Source organism: Nerophis lumbriciformis, linkage group LG12 (genome assembly GCF_033978685.3).
Source record: "Nerophis lumbriciformis linkage group LG12, RoL_Nlum_v2.1, whole genome shotgun sequence".
NCBI lineage: Eukaryota > Metazoa > Chordata > Actinopteri > Syngnathiformes > Syngnathidae > Nerophis > Nerophis lumbriciformis.
In genome coordinates, this window is record NC_084559.2 from 33,946,565 (window position 1) to 33,971,457 (window position 24,893).

Consider the following 24,893-nt stretch of genomic DNA (forward strand, 5'->3'; position numbering starts at 1 on the left):
TTAATATTTTTAACAGGGTAACAGGGTAACTAACAGGACAGAGGTGAAAAGCCAGGAACACGACTTATACGTGAATTTTATAGACATATTTTTTTAATAGAATACACTTACAGGATAGTAGGAATAAAGAGTAGCAAAAATTTGTAAGAACAATTCTGAAGCATTTAAACTATCATATTTAATCAAAAATCTCATTTAGGAAGCGAGGACATGCAACAAATGTTATTTTTTCAGTGTTCATTGTAGTTTGAATTCATCTTTTAAAGAGTATTTCCTTGTCCAGGGTGTACTTCGCCTTCCGCCCGAATGCAGCTGAGATAGGCTCCAGCACCCCCCGCGACCTCAAAAGGGACAAGCGGTAGAAAATGGATGGATGGCTGGATGGGATCAGATCAAAGTGCAGGACACTTTGCTTAATAAAAAATAGTTAATTTTATCATTCATTTTATTTCTTCATGCAAATGACAGCGAATGGTTGGAATGACTCTTTTTCTGATTAGTGATGATGCACTTCAACTCGCCATGTTGCCACTTTAATGACTCAAATGAATGCAACTATTGAAACATGAAAAGTAAAAGTCTGTACATTTTCTAACGTGAAAGTCTGCAGTCACACAAGAACAGGAAGAGCAGCATCCGCCTAATAAAGATGAAGCATAATAAACTTTTAGCAATGACACTCCATCTTGGGCCACTTATTCTACACAAAATGACATCATTAATGGCGAGCCTCGCACAATTGCCCCTTAGTGTCCTGCAAAGGCATCCATATATAGTCAAAGCAGCCATTCGGTCCCTAATGAAATAAAGATACGTTTGCTGTCCCTTTTAATAAAAGCTTCTTGCTCGGAGGCAAACTGAATGTATATATTCAAGCAATAACTTTGGTTATTACTTTAGTATGAAAACATAACCTCAATACTCTTACAGTAATGCTGAGCATTTTCAAAAAACTTTTCACTTGTATTACATTTTCTCTGATATTTGATAAGAACGGCAAAGAAAATGAAACTACAAAAATAAAAATCATTAAAAACCGTAGTAGTTTCAGCTGTCACCTATGGCAGTGATGTGCATTTATAGACTAAATAATATGTGTCCATTGAACTGAAATATATATGTTATGTTTATGATTTTTTGGGTTTTGTAGTTTTTGTATGTTATTGCCTTCTTGGCCATTGTTCTCTTTTCACCTGTTTGTAGACACTGCTGGGCCTGATGAGGGGGCGGAGCCAGGTGCCCCCTGATACTGATTAGGCCATTAAGCTTTCTTAAGCCGGGGACTGAAATGGTTGGTTGCTTCGATTGTTCTGCCCTTCGTGTCTTTGAGATCCTGGTGGTTGCAAGTGTTTTCAGTTGTTATCTACTTCTGGCTTCTTGCTTCCTCGCCCTAGTTTTGGTGACTAGTTAGTTACCCTTTTTCTGTTGTACTTTGTACCTTTTATCAAGCCTTATGCTTTGCTTTCTGTTGAGACTTTTTTTTGCCATTTCGCCTCATCAGCTTCTGTGGAATAAATTCCCTATTTTTTGTGAATCTACCTGCCTCGCGTTTTGGGTTCCTGGCTCACGGATCCTGACAGAACGAACCAACAATGGAACCATCCGAGACTGAGGAGGTTGGCTTGGCTATAAGCACTATGGGCCGAAGGCTCAACGACCATGAGAATGCCCTGCAAGATTTGAACGCTATGGTCCAGTCGTTGGCAGCCAACTTCGAGGAGATGTCCTTTCTGTCACCTGCCACCAGACCATCACTTCCTGGGTCACGTCAACCCAGTATTGCATCTCTGGCCAGATTCGAGGGAGACTTTTTGGAGTACAATACCTTCATCCACCACAGCCAGTTGATGTGCGACTTCCAGCCTTCCACTTATTCGTCTGTTCGAGCAAGGGTGGCAAACCTGGTCAGTCTTCTTACCGGTGGTGCAACGGCTTGGGCAGTCGCAATCTTCAAGAACTGCCCTGAACTCCGAGACTCTCTGACAAACTTTGTGGTGGAGTCCAGGCAAGTGTTTGATCACCCTTGAAAGAGAAGCGGGAGATCGACTGATAACGTTGCGTCGAGACAAAGAGTCAGTGGCAGAACATTCCATCTCCTTTCGGATTCTGGCAGCTGAAAGCGGGTGGGATGAGCATGCTCTATGCTCCATTTTTCGCTCCAGTCTCAACCCGAGCATGAAAGATGAGCTGGCACCGCATGACACTTGAGCGGTCGAGGGAGAAGACCATGGAACGCAGCATTCCGTCCACCTGTCTGGCGAATTCTGGGTCCACATCTGCTAGAGTTTGTACTTCTGGACCAGCTACATTGGATACACTGACGAGGTCATGCAGCTGGGAGGTAGCCATCTCTCGCCAACTGAGCACAGCCGTTGGCTCAGACTACGATTGTGCCTGTATTGTGGCCTGGCAGGCCACATAGTTCTTTGATACCTAATCAAACCTAAGCTTCTGCAGTCTACTGACAAGCAGAACTTCACCTTGGGACACTCGACCTCTGACCTTTCCTTGGCACGTCTGCAGTTGGAAGGTACTCTGTTGTGGGAGAGGTGTTCTACCAAGTTTATTTATTTGATTGACTCTGGGGCAAATACTTGTTTCGTAGATGTGGACTTTGTAACGGAGCATAAGATACCTACCGTTCTGCTGACTACACCTAAGATAGTTCACTCTCTTGATCGTAAGATTCTAGCCCATATTACCCATCGGGCAATTGCCTTGACTTTAATTCTGGCAGGGAATCACAGAGAATCTGTAAAAAAATGTCTTATACATTCTCTGTCTACACCGGTTGTTTTAGGGCTCACTTGGCTTAAGATACACAATCCCTTATAGATTCGACTAAGATAAGTGTTACTGACTGGAGTGTTTTTTGTCATGCACATTGACATTCAGACGGCATGTCCGTCACTTATGCCAAATCCTGTGTCCGTTAGTGAGATTGACCTCTCTCTAGTGCCTCTCGCTTATCATGACCTTGCTGAGATTTTTAGCAAAGACTGTGCTTTATCTCTTGCTCCTCATAGGCCTTACGACTGTGCTATAAATTTTACGACTGTGCTATGAATTTACTTACGGCTGCACCCCTACCTTCTTCTTGCCATTTTAATATTTCCCTTGCTGAACGTCGCTCTAGGGAGGACTGTATATCTAGCTCGCTCACTTCAAGTCTAAAACGACCATCTTCGTCCCCTCTTGGTGCAGGATTATTTTTCGTAGACAAGAAAGATGGCTCATTAAGACCCTGTATTGATTATAGAGCACTCAATGATATCACAGGGAGGGATAAGTACCGTCTGCCATTTATGGGGTCCGCATTTACTCCACTGCATTCTGCCACTGTGTTCACCAAACTAGACTTGCGTAATGCTTATCACCTGGTTCGGATCAGAGAGGGGGATGAGTGCAAGACACCATTTAATACACCGATGGGTCATTTTGAATATTTGGTCATGCCGTTCGGGCTCACTAATGGTACAACTACCTTTCAGAAATTAATCAATGATGTGTTACGAGACATGCTTGGCCGTTTTGTATTTGTCTACCTGGATGACATTTTGATTTTTTCGTCATCCCTTGGGGAACATATTAAGCTTGTGCGCCTTCAAAGATTACTTAAGAACCGACTATTTGTTAAGGCAGAGAAGTGTGCGTTTCATTACAGTTTCTTTTCTTGGATTCATTGTTGAAAAGGGACAGATTCAGGCATTTGATTGGCCTACGCCTACCTCTTGGAAGCTTCTTCAGAAATGTTTGGGTTTTGCTAACTTTTACAGACGCTTTTTTAGAAACTATAGCCGTGTGCTGAAGGTTCTGTTTAGGTGGCCTGAGGAGGCAATGGCAGTGTTCAACAGGTTAAAGAAATGATTTACTTCCCCTCCTGTGTTGTCCCACCCTGACCCCACTCTTCAGTTTACGGTGAAGGTTGGTGCCTCAGAGACAGGGGTGGGTGCAGTGTTGTCTCAACGTAGTGCCGATGATGGTAAACTCCACCCCTGCACTTTTTTTTCGCGCTGTCTTTCTTCAGCTGAGAGAAACTATGATATCGGTAATAGAGAGTTGCTGGCCGTGGTGCTGGCCTTAGGAGTGGAGGCATTAGTTAGAGGGCTCTTTTCATCCGTTTCTGGTGCTTACTGACCATAAGAATTTGTAATATTTATGCTCCGCCAAGAGACTTAATGCCCGCCAGGCGAGGTGGGCTCTATTGCTGACCAGATTCCGTTTCACTCTCACCTATCGTCTGGGATCTCTTAACCGAAAACCGGATGCTCTTTCCAGTGCCATCCTCTTTCCAGACCATCCTTCCTCAATCCCAAGTGGTGGGGGCTCTCCAGTGGGAGGTGGAAGATCAGGTGTTGGACGTATTTCGGAATACCCATGCACCTGTTGGCTGCCCTTCTGTACGATAATTTGTCGTTCCTGAATTACGGGCAGATACCTGGTTTGGGGTCATTCCTCCAAATTGGCTTGTCATCCGGGATTACGTCGCACTCTATTGTTGTTGTCGCAGCACTTCTGATGGCCAACAATGGCTGCAGACACCAAGCAGTTTGTGGCGGCGTGCTCTGTGTGCTCCCGGAGTAAGTCATTCCTTCAGGACCCAGCAGGTCTGCTTTGATCCTCCCTGTTCCATTAAGACCCTGATCCCAAATTGCTTTGGACTTTGTTACAGGATTACCACCTTTCAACCGGTACACCACAGTTCTCAACATTGGGACCTTCATGGGATTCCTTTGGATATTATCTCGGACAGAGGACCTCGGTTTACATCAGCGGTGTGGTATGGTAGGCTTTCTGCAAGGCGTTGGGTGCGTCATTCAGTCTCTCTTCCGGCTACCATCCCCAGACTAACGGTCAGTCGGAACGCATTAATCAGGACATGGAAGCTGCTATCAGATGTGTTTGCTATCAGGACCCAACTAAGTGGGCGGGCCAACTTCCCTGGATTGAATACACCCATAACACCCTTATCAGGTCAGCAACTGGAAAGTCTCCTTTCTACTTGGCCTATGGGTTCCAGCCTCCAGTCTTTCCATCTCTGGAGTCAGAAATAACCGTTCCCTCCTCGGAACAGCATTTCCGACGGGCTCGCCAGGCTTGGCACAACACTCAGACAGCCCTGAAAAAGAGGTCTAGACGCAATCAGCGTGCAGCCAACTGCCATCGTGTTGCAGCGCCGTCCTATGCTCCAGGTCAGAAGGTGTGGCTGTCATCTAAAGACTTACCTAATTCTCTATCCTCTAAGAATGTGGCTCCTCGTTACGAGGGGCCTTTTGAGGTGAAGAAGATTATCAACCCGGGTGCGGTCAGACTCAAACTGCCAACTTTTATCCCACTTATCATGTGTCTAAATTCAAGCCAGTTGTTACCAGTCCTTTCAGCCCTCCAGCTGTGCTTTCTCCTCCCAGGCTGGTTGACGGTCATCCAGCATTTGAGGTTAAGGCCATTATTGACTCTAGCAGATGCGGCTGGGGCGTCCAATACTTGGTAGATTGGGAAGGTTATGGTCCTGAGGATCACTCGTGGATCTCGCGTAAACTTATCTCAGACCCATCTGTAATTGCAAACTTCTACAATAAGTTCCCTGAGAGACCAGGTAGGCCACCAGGTGGTGGTCATTGGGGCGTGGGGTTTATGATGCAAGATTTATTATTTTGGGGTTTTGTAGTCTTTGTCTTTGTTATTGCCTTCTTGGCTATTGTTCTGTTTTTCACCCGTTTGTTTCCCTTTGTAGACATTGCTGGGCCTGATGAGGGGGCGGAGCCAGGAGTCACACCTGGGACTGATTAGGCAATTAGGCCTTGTTAAGCAAGGGACTGCAATTGTGTGTTGTAGTTTGTTACTTCGATGTTCTGCCCTTCGTGTCTTTGAGATCCTGGTGTTTGCAAGTATTTTCAGTTGTTATCTACTCCTGGCTTCTTGCTTCCTCGCCCTAGTTTTGGTGACTAGTTTTTTTTTTTCCCTACTTTTTCCGGCTTCAAGCCACATTTTTTTAGTTATCTTTATTTTCCCAAGCAGTATTGATTCGCAAATGTTGGTGGACTATTTACTGTTTATTACTCATTTTTGCTTCTGTTGTACTTTGTATCTTTTATCATGTCAGGCTTGTCCCTGACAGTTTGGTCAAGTTTTAGTTTTTCCTCTGTCATTTCCTGTCAACGCTCTTATTTTGGTTATTTCCTCATTGTCTCCCTGAGTGCTGCTTCCCCTCAGCTGCGGCTGATTGGCACCTAGCCACACCTGGTGTCAATCAGCCAGCTGCTATTTAAACCTGCCTTCCCCTCCAGTCAGGGCTGGATTATTGTCATTGTCGATGTCACTACTACCTGTCATAATACTTGTCGTTGTAGCTCTGTCTACTTTTGTTCACTCTGCTCATGTCATAGTTCCTTCGTGTCACAATAAGTGTTTTTGTTTCTTGTCGACAGTTAGCCTTTGTGCTATTTTAGTTCATAGCCAAGTTTGTTCTCCGCGCCTTTTGTTTGTACCCTTTTGTTTGTTTTTTTGCTATAGTGTTAAATTAAATCATGTTTTTCTGGACAAAGCCTGCCATCTCTGCATCTTGGGGTTCGTCACCAACATACACTGACATATCAAGCCTTATGCTTCGCTTTTTGTTGAGACTTTTTGCCATTTTGTCTTGTCAGCTTCTGTATAATAAATTCTATATTTTTTGTGAATCTATCTGCCTTGCGTTTTGGGTTCCTGCCTAACATTTTCTGACAATATTTTCTGTATGATTCCAATTGTTGGTTTTTTTCCGTTTTGTAAAGTAAGCTGCATTTTCCTATTTCATGTTTGAATGGAGGGCAGAAACTTGCAAACCTCTGATGGGAAAAAAATATGGAGGACTTTTACATCAAAGCATAAAATATTTTCCTGGGTAAAGAATGAATGTACACTGTATTCAAACAAAAGGTAAGACCACAAATGGTTTTCAGTTTTATAAGAAAATATTAATAAACGGGATTAAGAAGTACGGTGGTGTTTTGAGATAAGAGCTGTCTCTCGGCGAATGGTTATGTTTTAAGTGGAAAGCAAAACTTTTGAGTTATTTGGCGTAGCAAATGTTACAGTGAACCCCGTAAGATCCGACCAAAACATCTGGTCCTACTCTCTCTCTCTTTCTCTCTCTCTTTATCTGCCCACTACTTGCTGTCCATATCCTACCAAGTCATATCCTACACTGTTCCAATATCCATTTCTCTGTTCTCAATTGTTGATGACTGATGATAACAACCAAACCTAACCCCCCGCCCCCCCGCCCCGGATTGTAAATAATGTAAATAATTCAATGTGATTATCTTGTGTGATGACTGTATTATGATGATAGTATATATCTGATAGTATATATCTGTATCATGAATCAATTTAAGTGGACCCCGACTTAAACAAGTTGAAAAACTTATTCGGGTGTTACCATTTAGTGGTCAACTGTACGGAATATGTACTTCACTGTGCAACCTACTAATAAAAGTCTCAATCAATCAATCAATCAAAAGCATTAGCTTATAGCGTGTCCGCAACTTGGCAAATAAATTTGAGCGTATCACTGCTAGTCTGCACCATACTGAAGCCAGTGACGTGCAGTGAGGTTTGAGGTTGGGGAGGCACCGACCCACTAGTCAGATTTACAAACATACAGTATGATGCTAAATCACTGACTCACAAGTCAGATTGACAAACATGACAGTATGATGCAATGGCACCAGCTCAAAATCACAAAAACACACAGTATGATGCTAGAATAAAACATTTCAACACACTTAGCACACATTTAACACAGCACTGCAGGGCAGACACTAGACCAGGGGTCCCCAAACTTTTTGACTTGGGGGCCGCATTGGGTTAAAACAATTTGGCCGGGGGCCGAGCTGTGTATATATATATATATATATATATAACGTTATCGATGGGAAAATGTATTTTTAGACAATATGATTTGCCTGAGCGTCTAGGAGACACCGAGAGTAACCAGCGGTGGAAAATGGATTATAAAGGAAAGATTAAAAAAAAAAAATAATTTAACATTTTTAAACTTGGGAGTTCCCGCAGGCCGGATTTTGGACGCTGGCGGGCCATATCCGGCCCGCGGGCCGTAGTTTGGGGACCCCTGCACTTGACGGTATATCTTACCTTTACTTGTAAATTAAGTCCATTCGCCTTTCCTTCTGGACGAAGATCTCTATGACTTTGTTGTAGAGTTTTAAGTCTCTCTTTCTCAATTGAGATAATTGCCACGAAAAGCAAGCTCCTGTTTCCCCAAAAAGCAAGTAGTGTTTATCAGCTCTTTTATTATCTCATGATGTTCCTTTACACTGGCATTGTGGATGCTGAAATGTAGTCTCCGTTGTTCATTTAGAGCCAGATCAATACATGATATTCCAAACGTTTTTAAAGAAATCTGACCTTGAATGTGGGCAGATGAGCTTTTATGTTTTTCGAGGCTTATTGGCAGGTTTTTCAAATCCATCCCACCCATTTGCTACCGCTTGTCCCTCTCGGGATTGCGAGGGGTCCTGGAGCCTATCTCAGCTGCATTCGGGCGGAAGGCAGGGTACACCCTGGACAAGTCGTCACCTCAGTATATCCCATCTGGGTCCAACACGACCACTCGTTGAGAATAAAAAGCAGGGAAAGCAATAAATAATTTTTTTTGTAGCACAGCCAAAAAGCTATTCTTTTCCAGTATACCAATCCTTTTGAAATGAACGCGTTACTTTCTGTCCTCAGATCACACACCTTTGAACCAAATCTGGCAGCTCTGGCGTTGGTCTCCCAGTATTAATGACTTCTTGCTTTGATTGAAAGTCCAGTCTTGAAAAATTCCTTATTTTAGAAATCAAATCCTCCATTTTTTGGGCGAAAAAGCGTCACAGTTTGTGGGAAGTGTAGCAGTTGTTGTCTGTTGTTTTCTTCTTCTACTTCTTAAGGGTTCATGAACTTTTGAACTGCAAGTTGACAATATATCGCCCCCTACTTTGAGGCAGAGGTACTTGCTGCCTCATGGCCTGCCTTTTCCCTGTGGCAACAAGCACGCGCCCCCTCGCGCACACACGCTCAATACACTTTGTGTGGAGCCGTGGAGGCACCACCTGTGTCTGCCTCACTTTTCGTCTGCCGCGTTATTTTCATCAGGAAACACGGAATTTCCGCGATTATGACCATGTACATTATCAAAATATACAGGAACCTCACCAAAATCACATAGAAAGCATAGATCCAAAAGAGAAATATTAAAACATATTTTATTTTATTACTTCGTTTTTGAACATCTCATGGTTAAGCCTTTTTACCCCCTGGTGGCAAGGTGAGGCACTGCCTCACTTGCCTCCCCTGACAGCGCGTCACTGACAGAAGCAGAATTAGGTGTCAAAATTATGTCTAAACAGCAGACATTTATCCATGAAAATATAGAAAAGCTGCTGATGGTGTGTTTGATGGAGAAGCAGGTGCTGTACATCATTTTTAAATGACTTCATACATGACTGTAGTTGTTTGTAGTACATTCAAGTGCAGTGATTCTCAAATTGTAGTCAAAGAATCACTCAATGAAATATTCAAACACAGTGTTACTATTCAAACTGTGTGTAATGTTAGTGGCCAAAAGTATTGTTAAATAAAACCTCTGCCTTGTTTTTAATGAATACTTAGGCCTACTATGCTACTGTATTTTAATGGTGGTACTTGGAGAGCCAAGTGTTTTCTGAGGTGGTACTTAATAATAATAATAATAATAATGAATTACATTTGTAACGCACTTTATATTTGTTAAAATCTCAAAGTGCTACAAAGTATAAAAATAAAATAGAAAGTAAGAATTAATAATAAAAAATTAAAATACAAATGAAATCAAGACACACACTAGATCAATGGTTCTTAACCTGGGTTCGATCGAACCCTAGGGTTTCGGTGAGTCGCCCTCAGGGGTTCGGCGGAGCCTCCGCCGCTGAGGTCAAGACACACCCAACTCATCGTGTAAATAAAAATGGATACCCCCAAACAATTTTCCCTCTAATTTTCCATCTGATTTGCAGGTGTGTAATTTGTTGTGAGTTCATGCACTGTGTTTGTGTTGTTCTTTGAACAAGGTGATGTTCATGCATGGTTCATTTTGTGCACCAGTTAAAAAAACATAACTTTGTCTTGAATTTGAAAGAAAAAAACATTTTAATTTTCACTAAAGGGTTCGGTGAAGGCGCATATGAAACTGGTGGGGTTCGGTACCTCCAACAAGGTTAAGAACCACTGCACTAGATAAACACTAGATAAAACAGAAACATAGATACAAATAGAAATAAAAGCATGAAAGCACTGGATAAAAACAGATAAGCAACTTCACTTGGTGAAAAAAGGTTGAGAATTATTCTATTATTTTTATACAATTTTTATTTTTATTTTTATTTTTATAAAGCATGTTGCATGTTACTTGTACCCACGCTAAAACAACTTTTTTTTCTCCATTATTATTTATTACATTATTTTATATTGGCAGGTGGAGGAGTGGGGGGTCAGTTGGTGCATTTTCTTGAATTTGTTAAAAAATGAGGAAAGGAGAATGTGCAAAAAGTGGATGGAGGAGTATGTGTGTATGAGTGTGTGTGTGTGTCAGGAGATAAGCGGCACTTAAGCTCTTTGATCACAAAGGTTCATCCATCTAGTGTTGGAACATGTGTATGAGAAAGTCCTCGACTGACTGATGATCTCACACACACACACACACACACACACACACACACACACACACACACACACACACACACGCATTACCGTTATTTTATATCATAGAAAATCTGCCATTTTAAAACCAGGTTACAGTCCTGAATGGGTAATCATTTTAAAAGTCATATTTGCAGGGGAATATGTACAACCTTCTATTATTCTTACGTGCATTACTGACCTCGTTTACTGTACCAGCAAGCAGGAGGAGAACCGATCCATCTTGAAAAAGCAGGAGGCCCCTCTGAGCCCACCTCATTCTTGCCCCCCTCATTTTGGTCTGGCAACGAAGGGTTAAGGAGGAACAGAACCTCTGAAGAGCTGCCTGCTTAACCTCCGACCTCAACGTGTGAGGAGAAGAAAAAAAAAGGAGAAAGAAAGACATGCGATTAAACGTCCACACAACTAGGTGAAGAAAAAAAACATTTACAGCAGGTGTTTTGTGCAGCGTGGCTGAATTTGTGTGCGTGTTTTAGGGAGCGGCACCCATGTTTCAGCATCCTCCAACCCCAGCAGACTCCTCTCCTCTGTGGGCAAGCAGGTTGTCAGTGAGGGGGTCCAGCTGGTGCAGACTGGAGATGCCAAACAAGCTGTCAGAGATAAGAGGCGGGTGATGAAGGTACGCCTGGCAACCACTCTGGGGGGACGGTTAATGAGTGCGAGGCTCGGGAGGCGCTCTCTCGTGTGTGATAACAACAACATATACATTGTTACATCGCTAATAGCCTCCAAATGTTATTGTAGGACACTTTGCAAGAATACTCTCAGGAAAGGGAACAAGGCTATATGACGTACAATTAAATTGTCAGTGGTTCCACTCGCGAAAGTGCCGACTATAAATAACCTAACGAGGAATGTTAATTACCTTCTGTCGTGTGTGTTTCCACGTTAGCAGGATTATGGCAAATCTGCTAATCTAATCTTTTAGAAGAGGAACACATATTGTCTTGGTCATTATCGCTGTGGAAAAAACGCCAGTAGACTTCTATTCTTCTTTATTTGGTTTGGGAAAACTGTAATTGTGGCCCCCTTCAGGACTGGGGTGGAACAGCCGAAGAGGGCTAGGATATATTTTAGTCATCCCACAAAGGGGAAATCATGCAGTTGCAGTGCACATACAAAAACATCCAAACCCTTTATTCATTGAATCGAAAATACTGAAATTCCACGACATAGTGAATTTGCATTTACCATGAATTGATTAACGTGGACCCCGACTTTATTTTTTATTTTTTATTTTTTTTTTTTATTTTTTTTTTTTATTTTTTTTTTTTTATGTCCTGTCCAGCTTCTCAGGCAAATCATATAGTTGATGTAGATGCCCATGTCGGCTGTTCAGATTTACTTTACAAAAGAGAAGTGTAGGATACTTCTCTTGTTGCCTTATTTGTATTTGACTTTATTAAATGTATTTATATTATCATTTAGTGCAGCCGGGCCGGAGCAGGAGGGGATAGAAAGAGAGAAAAAAAGAAGACAGAGGGGGAAATTGTGGGGACAAGAGGGGGATTAGACAGAGAGACAAAAACAACAACAGCAAACAACAACAACAACAACAATAGAGCAACATCAGCAAATATGACATGTACAAATATGATGGTAAAAGTAATAGCAAATAAGCAGTTAGCGAAAAATAAAAAATAATACAGAAATGACAATGAGCATTATTACACTACAAATGGATCAATACAAATACCAATAGAAATAGCGCTATTGATAATGAACAATACCAATAATTTACCTTTATTATCAACAATACAGTTGTTTAAATGCAACAATACATATACGTAATGATAACTTGAGATACGAAAGAATGCAGAAAAATGGAGGGGGAGAAAGAGAAGCAACCTACATTAACCTTGTAGATTGTTATAGTCACAATAGGTTAAGCTTTGTCAGTGTGCCATGTGTTACACCCAGTTTACCCTAGGGCAACAACGTTAATATATGTTTGATGAAACGTGATTATGTGCATGAGTGTAAGTATGCATATGTACTTGTATATGTACAGAATGTGTATATGTGTTTGTACAGTGAATGTATATGTACAGAATGTGTATATGTGTTTGTACAGTGAATGTATATGTACAGTATGTGTATGTGTATGTTTGTATATTGAATGTGCGTGTGGATGTACGAACATTAGGTAGGTAAATATGTACTGTATTTGTGTATGTATGTGGGAGCGTAGGTACCTATGTACGTATGTGAGCATATGTGAATTTGCATGTACAATACATTCGACTCCCAGAGTGCGTGGGAGCCAGAGCACGGCCCCATCACCCCCGAGAGCCCAACTCACAAACAGGAGGCGTGGTGCCCAGGGAACCAGGGACCACCGCCCCCACGCAGCCAAGCCGGCCAGCGACAGGAACCCCAGACCCCGACTTTAAACAAGCTGAAAAACTTATTCGGGTGTTAATATTTAGTGGTCATTTGTGCGGAATATGTACTGTACTGTGCAGTCTACTAATACAAGTTTCAATCAATCAATCAATGCAAACAGATACAATTCTGCAAACTACAATCTGCTACCCAAGAATATACAACAATTATTCTCAACAAAAGAGGAGAAATATAATCTTAGAGAAAAATTAAATTTAAAACATGTGTACGCACGTACAACACTTAAAACCTTCAGTATATCAGTATGTTGAATTAAATTATGGAATGGATTAAGCAAAGAAATCAAACAAAGTACTAATATGATCCACTTCAAGAAAGTCTTCAAACTTAAAGTGTTTACAAAGTACAAAGAAGAAGAACCATGATAAACATTCTGAATTGATTTCATCCATCCGTTCATTTTTAAGATAATCTTACTCATCTCCCCATATGAAATATAACTTACTTCACTAATGATTTATTCATGTTTTAATGTTATCACTTCTGCGATGAGGTGGCGACTTGTCCAGGGTGTACCCCGCCTTCCGCCCAATTGTAGCTGAGATAGGCTCCAGCGCCCCCGCGACCCCGAAGGGATTAAGCGGTAGAAAATAGATGGATGGATGGATGTTATCACTTATGGAGTATATTGTGAATAAATTGAGAACGGGAAGTGAACAAAAGTTTTAGCAACTGCTATGTAAAGGAAAAGGGGTGTTATGATCCGTTGCCCGGATCAAGTTGTGTTTAGTCATGTTCTGTTTAGTTTTGAACTATATTACTTCCTGTTTTGTGCACCCCTGGGTTTGTTTTGGTTACCATGGGTGCTGATTGGTTTCACCTGCTTCTGATTAGTGTTCAGCACGCTCACCTGCTGCCGGGCACTAATCAGAGAGCTATTACGTTGTGCGCCACACTCGGTCTGGCTTCCTTGTTTGCTATATGCAACAGTTACGTTTGGTTATTCCTGTTTCCTAGTTCATTATTCCTGTGCTAAGTTTGTACCTTAGCTTACCATTTGGTTGTTTCCTACATGTTTGTATCTCTTATATGATTTATGACAATTAAATCATCTCCTACCTGCACGCTTCGTCCAGAGTTGTCCGTCTGCATCCTGAGAGAACGACCACGCAGTAAGATGCGACCCCGACATGACAAGGGGTAGGATTAAATAAGCTCTGCTTCTTCCTACTCCTTTTCGAACATGTTGAATAGAGAAACCGGAAATTGTGATGTATCATGTTGTATGCACGCATGTTCCAAATAAACTCAAACTCAACTTCACTCAAAAAGTCCACAAAAAAATAAGGTACAAAACATGAAAACAAGAAGGAAACGATGAAAGAACACAAAGTACATTTAAAGGCCTACTGAAATGCGATTTTCTTATTTAAACGGGGATAGCAGGTCCATTCTATGTGTCATACTTGATCATTTCGCAATATTGCCATATTTTTGCTGAAAGGATTTAGTAGAGAACATTGACGATAAAGTTCGCAACTTTTGGTCGCTGATAAAAAAGCCTTGCCTGTACCGGAAGTAGCAGACGATATGCACGTGACGTCACAGGTTGTGGAGCTCCTCACATCCGCACATTGTTTACAATCATGGCCACCAGCAGCGAGAGCGATTCGGACCGAGAAAGCGACGATTTCCCCATTAATTTGAGCGAGGATGAAAGATTCGTGGATGAGGAAAGTCAGAGTGAAGGACTAGAGGGCAGTGGGAGCGATTCAGATAGGGAAGATGCTGTGAGAGGCGGGTGGGACCTGATATTCAGCTGGGAATGACTAAAACAGTAAATAAACACAAGACATATATATACTCTATTAGCCACAACACAACCAGGCTTATATTGATTATGCCACAAATTAATCCCGCATAACAAACACCTCCCCCCTCCCGTCCATATAACCCGCCAATACAACTCAAACACCTGCACAACACACTCAATCCCACAGCCCAAAGTACCGTTCACCTCCCCAAAGTTCATACAACACATATATTTCCCCAAAGTCCCCAAAGTTACGTACGTGACATGCACATAGTGGCACGCACGTACGGGCAAGCGATCAAATGTTTGGAAGCGTACTCACGGCACCGTGTCTGCGTATCCAACTCAAAGTCCTCCTGGTAAGAGTCTCTGTTGTCCCAGTTCTCCACAGACCAATGGTAAAGATTGACTGTCATCTTCCGGGAATGTAAACAATGAAACACCGGCCGTGTTTGTGTTGCTGAAGTCGGCCGCAATACACCGCGTCCCACCTACAGCTTTCTTCTTTGCTGTCTCCATTGTTCATTGAACAAATTGCAAAAGATTCACCAACACAGATGTCCAGAATACTGTGGAATTTTGCGATGAAAACAGACGACTTAATAGCTGGCCACCATGCTGTCCCAAAATGTCCTCCACAATCTGTGACGTCACGCGCAGACGTCATCATACCGAGACGTTTTCAGCAGGATATTTAGCGCGAAATTTAAAATTTCAATTTAGTAAGCTAACCCGGCCGTATTGGCATGTGTTGCAATGTTCAGATTTCATCATTGATATATAAACTATCAGACTGCGTGGGCGGTAGTAGTGGGTTTCAGTAGGCCTTTAAGACATTGATAGAGCACAGAGCTGATGCAACCACCTGCCGCTTCAGCTTTGTAGCTGTATGTAGTACAGCTACAAAGTTAGCCACAACAAAATTAAAAAATAAATAGCAATAAATAATACACATTGTGCACGTACGATTTCACAAAGCAACAAAACAAACAGAAAACATAATTTCAAAACTGCTCAAGTGTCAACTTGTTGCACTTCATTATGGCTCCCTATGCATCTTGGGGCAACACGATAAAAAAGGAAAGTGAAAGTGAAAACTGAAGTGAAATTACTAATTTCAAAGAGCCATTTGAAAGATTAGCTTTTTATATTTTACTGATTTATTTTTTTACTGACGGAAACGATCACCTGTCGCATATATAAGGGATTTTAATTTACACCAGTTTTAACCTCCATCCATCCATCAATTTTCTTCCGCTTATCCGAGGTCGGGTCGCGGGGGCAGCAGCCTAAGCAGAGAAGCCCAGACTTCCCTCTACCCAGCCACTTTGTCCCGATCCTCCCGGGGGGGATCCCGAGGCGTTCCCAGGCCAGCCGGGAGACATAGTCTTCCCAACGTGTCCTGGCTCTTCCCCGTGGCCTTTTACCGGTCGGACGTGCCCTAAACACCTCCCTAGGGAGGCGATCGGGTGGCATCCTGACCAGATGCCCAGTGAGAATTATCAGAAATATTGACTTTTTTTTTTTTTTTTGTAACGATTCTTTAAGATGGTGCCATATCCTCGTGTTTTGAAAGTAACATCCCTATTTAGAATTTCCTCTTAATGCAAACAACTTTGTAGTGCAAGAGCTTTTGAGCAAAACGCATCCAAAATGTATACAATAAAATGTGCTTATGTAAATAAAACTAGAATAAAAGTTGCTGGCGTTGCATCTGAATGTGCATAAAAAACGGCTCCCTAATGAAAGGCCCCCGCAACTGCGAATTGGTTCTCGTCGGTCACATAAAAGAGCCGGTTCAAAAGATTTGACTTGTTCGCAAATGGCCCTACAACACTCACCTTTAGGCATTTCCACTGAGCACCAGCATTTTGGAACAGAATAAATATAAAAACATGATACTTGTGTGGCAGTAGGAGAATGTTATGTAAAAATTAGACTTTTGCACCTCTGTGCACGTAACTGTGGTACATTCAAGGACCCTCAAATAACGTTAGAAACAGAGCCACCACTAGGTTTTAGAGAAAGGGGGAGACTTACTCCCAGATGATACAATAATTAGATAATCACATTATTATGATTTGTATTATCCATGGATGAGAATACGATGTCAATCTCTACTTTACGAAAGTTAACATATTCATAATCATATTTAAGTGAATAATGACAGATTATATGATCATTTCATTCATATTCTGGCAACTTTATATTGAATTTGATGGCACTTTCTGTAAAAAAAAAGAAAAAAAAAGTATATTTTTTAAACAAATTTACATATGTTCATTCCATCTTGAAAAAGTCAATACACTTAGACTTAGACTTAGACAAACCTTTTTGATCCACAAGGGAAATAGTTCCACACGGTAGCTCAGTTTCAAAGGATGGAAAGGGTAAGGATGGAAAGGATAATGCAGGTAAAAAGTAGACCAAAAATGTACCATAGTAGCAATATAAAATACAACATATATGTAATATTTACATATTATATATACAATATATAATATATACTGATATATTATATTTTTATATAAGGTGTTTCTTTAAAAAGCTGGTTTCAAATACCAGTAAATCCTTGCAATAATTATTTTTTAGTGCCTGCATGTAAACATAACAAATGTGTGTGTATGTTTGCAAAATTCTGCAGACATGTCAACATAATCATAAAGAACCAAACTGCAACCAACCGCTACCAAAATTCTGAAAAACTTTATTCAGTTCTGTATATAAATCCAATTCAACATACAATTTTACCACAGCTATTTAACACCATGTGGAAATAGAGGGTGGACCCAATTTTGAAGACATATCGCAACACAACAGCATCTTGTTTCACAAGAGTGACAACAAATCAAGAGTAATAAATACTATAAAACACACACACACACAAAAACTTTCGCACCATCTCACACACACACACACACACACACACACACACACACACACACACACACACACACACACACACACACACACACACACACACACACACACACACACACACACACACACACACACACACTAAGGAATGATGAGGGTTTGCTCTCTGCAAACTGAGCACCTTCTCATGTTACTGCATATAAAACCAGGGTGGAAATGTTAGAAAATGGCTACAAAAAAATAAAAATCTCAACTTGCTTCAATATTCCACAGAGCCACGGTTTGTCCTTTTGTCCTTTTAACGGGCGGCAGGAAGTAATACTATCCAGATGTGACAGGAAATGACTTTCCTCTATGAACTATTATGTGCAAATAACAGGGGCCAATTAGGGTGCCTAATAACAGACTAATAATAATAAACTTATATTTACCTGAGTGGATCAAATATCTCATTTACAGCACTGTGTTGCAACTCTCACAGGTCAAAGGTCAACACAGAACATCAAAAACAAAAAACATGTCATGAAAACTCACCGCGCTTTAGCTCTCGGACTGGTCAGCTTTGTTGGACGAGGGCGGAGTTGGCCCTCAAGATGATTGGTTGGCTAGTGGGGGGTGACGGAGAGGACACCGGTGACAGATGCGTGATGTTGAGATGTGCATTTACCCAGAATGCAGTGGGAAGTGTATTTACAGGTCCCTCCGCCTGTAGCACGATCTAAACAAAGTGTTTATCTCGCTGGTGCCTGCAGCTACTTCTGCTTGTCTCATTGCAAATGAGCTCAGAGCGGTCTTGAGTCGAGCTGACACAGCCTTTACAGGGCCACACACACACACACACACACACACACACACACACACACACACACACACACACACACACACACACACACACACACACACACACATCTTTGTATTTCTTACCTTCTTGAGACCTCCGAAAAATGCCTACCTCTTTAGGACCACCCTTTCTAGATATATAAAGATTTTTATATACAACATTAATGATATATACATACTATGAAAATATAAAAAAAGGTAAGCTTTTAGTTAATTTTTTTTCTGAATATTTTGTTTGTAATTGGTTTTTAATCTTCATTATTTACTTCAAGTTATTACAGTATGTCTATATATACATATTTATTTATTTTTCTAAATTAATTTTGGCCAAAGGGGGCGCATTTCAATTTCTTACACACGCTTGTTATTTCATATGTTGACCAGAGGGGGGAGCACTTTTAATATTAACACACAGTCAATTTGAAAAATCCCTCCTTTTTTGGGACCACCTTAATTTTGATAGACCACCACCAGGGGTGCAAATGAGACATTCTCTATTAGATGCAATGGTTTTCCGTATTGGGACCATGATTTCGGTTCTAACTTGTTTACCGGTCCTCATATGGAAGGTACTTTTCTATGTTAATGTCTCAAGAAGGATTGGGATACGAGAACACACACACACACACACACACACACACACACACACACACACACACACACACACACACACACACACACACACACAGAGAGATTCTTGTATTTGTTACCTTCTTGAGACCTCCAAAAAATGCCTACCTCTTAAGGACCACCCTTTCTAGATATATAGAGATTTGTATTTACAACATTAATAATATATACATACTATGCACATATAAAAAAAAGGTAAGCTTTTAGTTATTTTTTAAAAACATTTTTGGTTTGTAATTGTTTTTTAATCTTCATTATTTATTTGAAGTTATTACAGTATGTCTTTATATAGATTTTTATTTTTATTTTTTTAATTAATTTTGGCCAAAGGGGGCGCATTTCAATTTCTTAGACACACTTGTTATTACATATGTTGACCAGAGGGGGAGCACTTTTAATACCAACACACAGTCAATTTGAAAAATCCTTAATGTTGATAGATTTCACCACCAGGGGTACAAATGAGATATTCTCTAAATTCTCTTTTCGTTGTTGATGTCTCAAGAAGGGTAAAAATACAAGAACACACACACACGCACACACGCACACACAACTTATGCCTTTTCTGCGTCCTGGATGTGCTTTGCTCCACTAAAGATTAACAAAAAAAAACTCCCCGTAGGGGCTTTTGCTGTGAGATTATTGTGGTCCATAAAAGTCTGACGGTGGGTCACAATTTACATCTTTGACAATGACGCAAAGTAGAGGGGGAAAAAACCAGCCTGGTTCTGTTCAGGGTTTGGTCTGAAACGGGTCTCACAGTGCAAAACATTTGGTTGACATCAGTCTTTGGGTTACAGAAAGACAATAAAACACGACTTTGATGTTCCTTGTGCTGCTCAAATTTGGAAGTCCAAGTTTTTAATGAAGTGCCGCTCCATGCGGCACACGGGAGGGACACTTTGGACCAATTGGCACGGCACAGGATGACACAAAGGTGGTGGAGTTAGTCCCTGCGGAGTGCAGCGTCTTTTAGGAGGCGGCGCTCCATTCGGGAACGCCGCACCGGATGTGCGTCTCTAATGAGTGATAGCGCGGGGGGGACAGGTTGGGGGCGAAACGAGGATACTCTCTGTGGAGAGGCGGGCTGAGCTGCCTGCTGTGAGCGTTCCCGGCACTCTGGCTCTGGTAGAGGTCGTGAGAAACAGGCTCCCCCAGCGGCGGAGAGCCGTGGTGGGCTACGGCGCTGAGTCGAGAGCCCTGCGGACTGGAGCTGTAGGGGGCGTACGGCGGGTAGGGCTCCACAGGAGTCATGGCGCCGTACGACCAGGACGCACAGCCGCGCTCGTCGACTCGGCCCTCGGAGCCCGCAAACATGCACGCCTGGCGCTGGCTCATGTCCGAGCTGTAGGGGGCGTCAGTGAGCAGCAGGGGCGAGGGGGTGAACGAGGAGGCGTGATAGTAGGACTCGCCAGGGCCCGGTGAGCTACCAGGGAACCCTCTCTTGAACTGGCGGGTTCCCGAAGAGCAGTTGTCCTCCGCTGCATGGAGAAAATGTTATGACATTAAATCAGCACAGAGAAAGTTACCGCTACTTTAAAAGACGTTTTATTGCCGAGCTCGGCCCGAAATGTGCACATAAAAGAAAACCGCATTGGTTTTGCAGCTTGACATTTACTGAGGCAGAAAAATAAAGAGTGCTTGATTCATGTTGGTGGGCTGATCCTAATGGACTGCACGCATTATATGGAGATGGCACTGAGCTTATGGCAGATACTTTGTCTTCTTGGGGAATTTAGACATAAACACACTTTGCCAGGCTTAGACTTTATTGTATTCAGGAAACTCTTCTATGCTTCCATTGTGCTTCCATAGTGTTTAACTCTTGGTGTGCAGCACTCATAAACAGATTGCAAAGGAGCAGGAGAAATATGCTGACCCCAAAACTAAAAACTAGCATTAGTTTGTCCTTCCAGGAATTTGCGATGCCACGATGGCGCCAATTCCCGCAAATTATGTTCGGCCTCGCAACTTTGACCAATTGCTTGTATTACGACACGTGACTTCTTCGTGGAAGTGAAAACCAGCGGTGGTCAACCAAGCCAAGATGGCTGTTGTACATCAAGCAGCGTGCGAACTATCTGAGTACAAAAGAGGCTTAAATCTTCCTGCAAAAAGCAGATACGAGCAAAAAAATCTAACTATGCAATGGAATAAATCCATATACTTGATCAAGAGTGATATCAGTGATTATACGTCGTCACGTTCTCAGACATATCAAACTATTATGCTCCAGACACCATTCTACATGACAAAATAGATGGAAACTTGGAAAAACATGAAGGTCTACAACGTTTTTGTGTGTGGCTGGGTCAAGGAAATTGGTATCAAGACTATCCCGGATAAATATGCCTCGTTTTTGCACGGGTAAGGTTGCATTTCATGATTTCACTCTGTGTCTACTGAGTTTTGTAGCAATTGCGCGTGCTGTTTACGAGTAGCGTGTTTCCCCCTGTTTTTATCCAAATACAACTATAGTTGTCAATATTGTGTATGTGCTGAAAGCTTCATTTGTGATCGTTGCCTTTGGTAAAAACTTAACTCTTTTAGGTTTTGCTCACATTTGCTTTCTTTTATTTAGACTCGATGAGTTGGTGCTTTTCGAAAAACTCGTAGCAAACATGCATTTAAGAAATAAAAATAATATCAATATAATATTTAACTGGGGAATAATAAATGTTAAAAATATATCAAACAAACCTTCAACAAAGTGATCACCGCAAACGCATGCATTCTTCGACTCTGCTCCCTTAGATTGGAGTGTGAGCTGCATGCTTTTCTCATCGTCGTGTTCTAAAATTTACACTCTTCCGCCCTTTTCGATTACCTCTCAAGGAACTCTGAAGAAACGTTTATACTTTTTGCGATTTGAACAATTCGTACAGCCGAAAACAACACAAGCATAGGGCATTTTTTCTTCGGGAAAAGCTAAATGTCGCCTCGTATCCATTGAGAACAGAGCTAGCTTGACCACCACACATATTTAATGGGCGGGACATGAGCCGGACATGACGCTACACATTTTTGCCTGTCTAATCTAAATGTTTGTTTCTTGTGTAGACTAAGCAGGAACATCAACGTGTAACAATATAGGGCCTGAAAGTGTGACGTAGTAAACCCAATGCATTGTAGGTCTTGTGGGCCTCTGAATCGCTTATTTCCACGTCTGAATGCAAGTCTCTTTTCTTGTACAAGTTCAACAGCGCAGCAGGTGGCATCATTAACTGCCACAAACATTGTCATGATTGCTCCAGGAGAAAAAAAGGATTTGGTGAGATTTTTCTTATTTTCAGCGTGAAAGCAAAGCCGAAAAACTTGGGTTAATGATCTGATAAAAAGACGGCAGATAGCCTGTGTAGCAGCTGTGAGACAATCAAAAATGACTTTTAACGCCATCACCTGGTACATGTTCGTGCAGTGTTTCTTAACCATTTTTGGGCCCGGAGCACCCTCTAGAGGGTCGCCAAAATAAATCTGTTTCTCAGCTGTTGTCCGTATGGGCCGCGGTGGTACTCAGTTGTAATACCCCTTTCCACCACTTGTGGCAGTAATGACAACATCAAACAAAGAGAATACGTCTGGAGCTAAAGTCATAGAGAAGTGTCTTAAGCGCAAAAATTATGACTAAAGTGCTGAAGCTGTGTTTTCTTTTGTATTTTAATTTTATTGACAGTTTACTTAAGAAACATCTTATTATTTATTATTAATTTAGTTCCTTTGCAAATTTATTTTTTATCGTTTTTTTAAGAGTCCCTTCCTTTGCTTTAAAATTGATTAGAGCTTAGTTTTCTAATCAGCCTGACCTAAGCCATGATAATAATCTTTGTGATTAACACACGTTTTCATATCAATTTATAGGGTTGTAAACTGTAAGTAGGTTATATATAATTATTGAATACGATTAAAATCAATAGTATAATTATAAATTCTGTGTTAATATAGTAGCGTGTAGTAGTAGTTTTTTTCAGGTAAACCTGCTGATGAAATAAGGCTGGGCACCCTTACTCCATCTCGAACACATAAGTGATGAAGATGATGCGCAATTTGAACAAAGGACAATGAACCTTAACAGACTCTGAAATTATTCACCGGTATAAAAACTACTACACTGACGAGATATAGATGAGTTTGGCTTCGACAATGGCGGAAGATTACCCAAATCTCTTGCTCATATGGATCAATTTCATCAATTTTACTTATTTTTTTCGAGGTAGCAATCCTTTAGAAAAGGGTACAGTTTGTCTCGGTATGGTTCCCTTATTTTTTATTTTATTTTGTACGATCCATTTTAAGGGCAGCACGGTGCTACAGGGGTTAGTGCATGTGCCTCACAATACGAAGGTCCTGAGTAATCCTGAGTTCAATCCCAGACTCTGGATCTTTCTGTGTGGGGTTTGCATGTTCTCCCCGTGACTGCGTGGGTTCCCTCCGGGTACTCCGGCTTCCTCCCACCTCCAAAGACATGCACCTGGGGATAAGTTGATTGGCAACACTAAATTGGCCCTAGTGTGTGAATGTGAGTGTGAATGTTGTCTGTCTATCTGTGTTGGCCCTGCGATGAGTTGGCGACTTGTCCAGGGTGTACCCCGCCTTCCGCCCATGTACAACTGAGATAGGCTCCAGCACCCCCCCACGACCCCAAAAGGGACAAGCGGTAGAATATGGATGGATGGATGGATGGACGATTCATTTTAATACAGTACAGCCATGTAAACAAAAGCTTTGGCCAACAAAAATGGCTACTGTGGCCCCACAATGCATTGCGAAATCACGTGCCCTCTCGAGCTCTACTGTATATTAACTCTTTATTACTCAAACGTTATAATTGTCATCCACCAACGTGTGCTTCCGGTCCCTGTCAACAGCACTAGGCTGGGTAATGTGGTGTATAAACATTTAGCAACACACCGGCATCGTCACTGCCTATTTATTTATATTTATTTCACTTTTATTTATCCAGGGTAAGGCAATTAAGATTTTCATTTGGAATTCTGATCTCGCAAAGAGGCAACATTTACATGTTAGAGATGTTGAAGTGTGATGCAGCACTTTGTGCTACATTTTATATGTATGAAAAGTGCTATTGATAGATTGATAATATCTCATTGTCTCTTATTTATCAACGATATTAAAAAAAAAATTCTTACTTATTTCAATTTTAAAATGATTCATAATTTTAATTATAATTTTTTTTAATTAAAATTTATTTTTTAGAATACACTTTTAAAAACTTTAAAACATTTTTCGGCCATCTCTATGTTTACTCTCTGCGTGTATATGTCAGCAACCAAAAGGAGGTTTTGTAACCTGTAACTTATTTTAAGATATTTTGTTATTTTTACTATACCAAATAATACATTGCGTGAATCGGTTTGAATCAAGAATCGATTCGGAGTCGAATCATCCCCCCAAAAATCGAAAATTGGATCGAATTGTGAGGTGCCCAAAGATTCCCACGTCTATGGTTTATGTCGTTTTGTTTCATTCTGCTTTGCTGAGCGTTTACTTTTCGACTTTATTTAGCCATCATTGAACGCACCATAGTTGTGTACAATAAGACCAAGTAAAACCATCGTTGCCAAATTTGCTATTATAAGTGACATTGGGTTCATTTTGGAACGTGTAGTTGATTATATCCCAGCTCGTCACAAAAAAGAAATAATTTGTT

General features: G+C 41.3%; 1 protein-coding gene and 1 long non-coding RNA gene across 3 annotated transcripts in view; both read right to left on the bottom strand.

Annotated features, from left to right (window-relative positions):
* Window positions 1-235: 235 nt before the first annotated feature.
* LOC133622950 (uncharacterized) lies at window positions 236-11,692 on the bottom strand. The gene is made up of 4 exons (XR_009817834.1): window positions 11,585-11,692; window positions 11,150-11,309; window positions 10,901-11,060; window positions 236-377 (listed from the first exon to the last, which is right to left on the bottom strand). It is a non-coding gene; the product is annotated as an uncharacterized lncRNA (long non-coding RNA).
* Window positions 11,693-17,601: 5,909 nt separating this feature from the next.
* The window catches only part of tbx5b (T-box transcription factor 5b), a 47,259-nt gene continuing 39,967 nt past the window's right edge, over window positions 17,602-24,893 (bottom strand). For both annotated transcript variants that reach the window (XM_061986440.1, XM_061986441.1), the window contains one exon: window positions 17,602-20,706. In XM_061986440.1, the coding sequence (XP_061842424.1) occupies window positions 20,198-20,706 (509 nt within the window). In that variant the 3' untranslated portion in view covers window positions 17,602-20,197. The remainder of the gene's footprint in view (window positions 20,707-24,893) is intronic.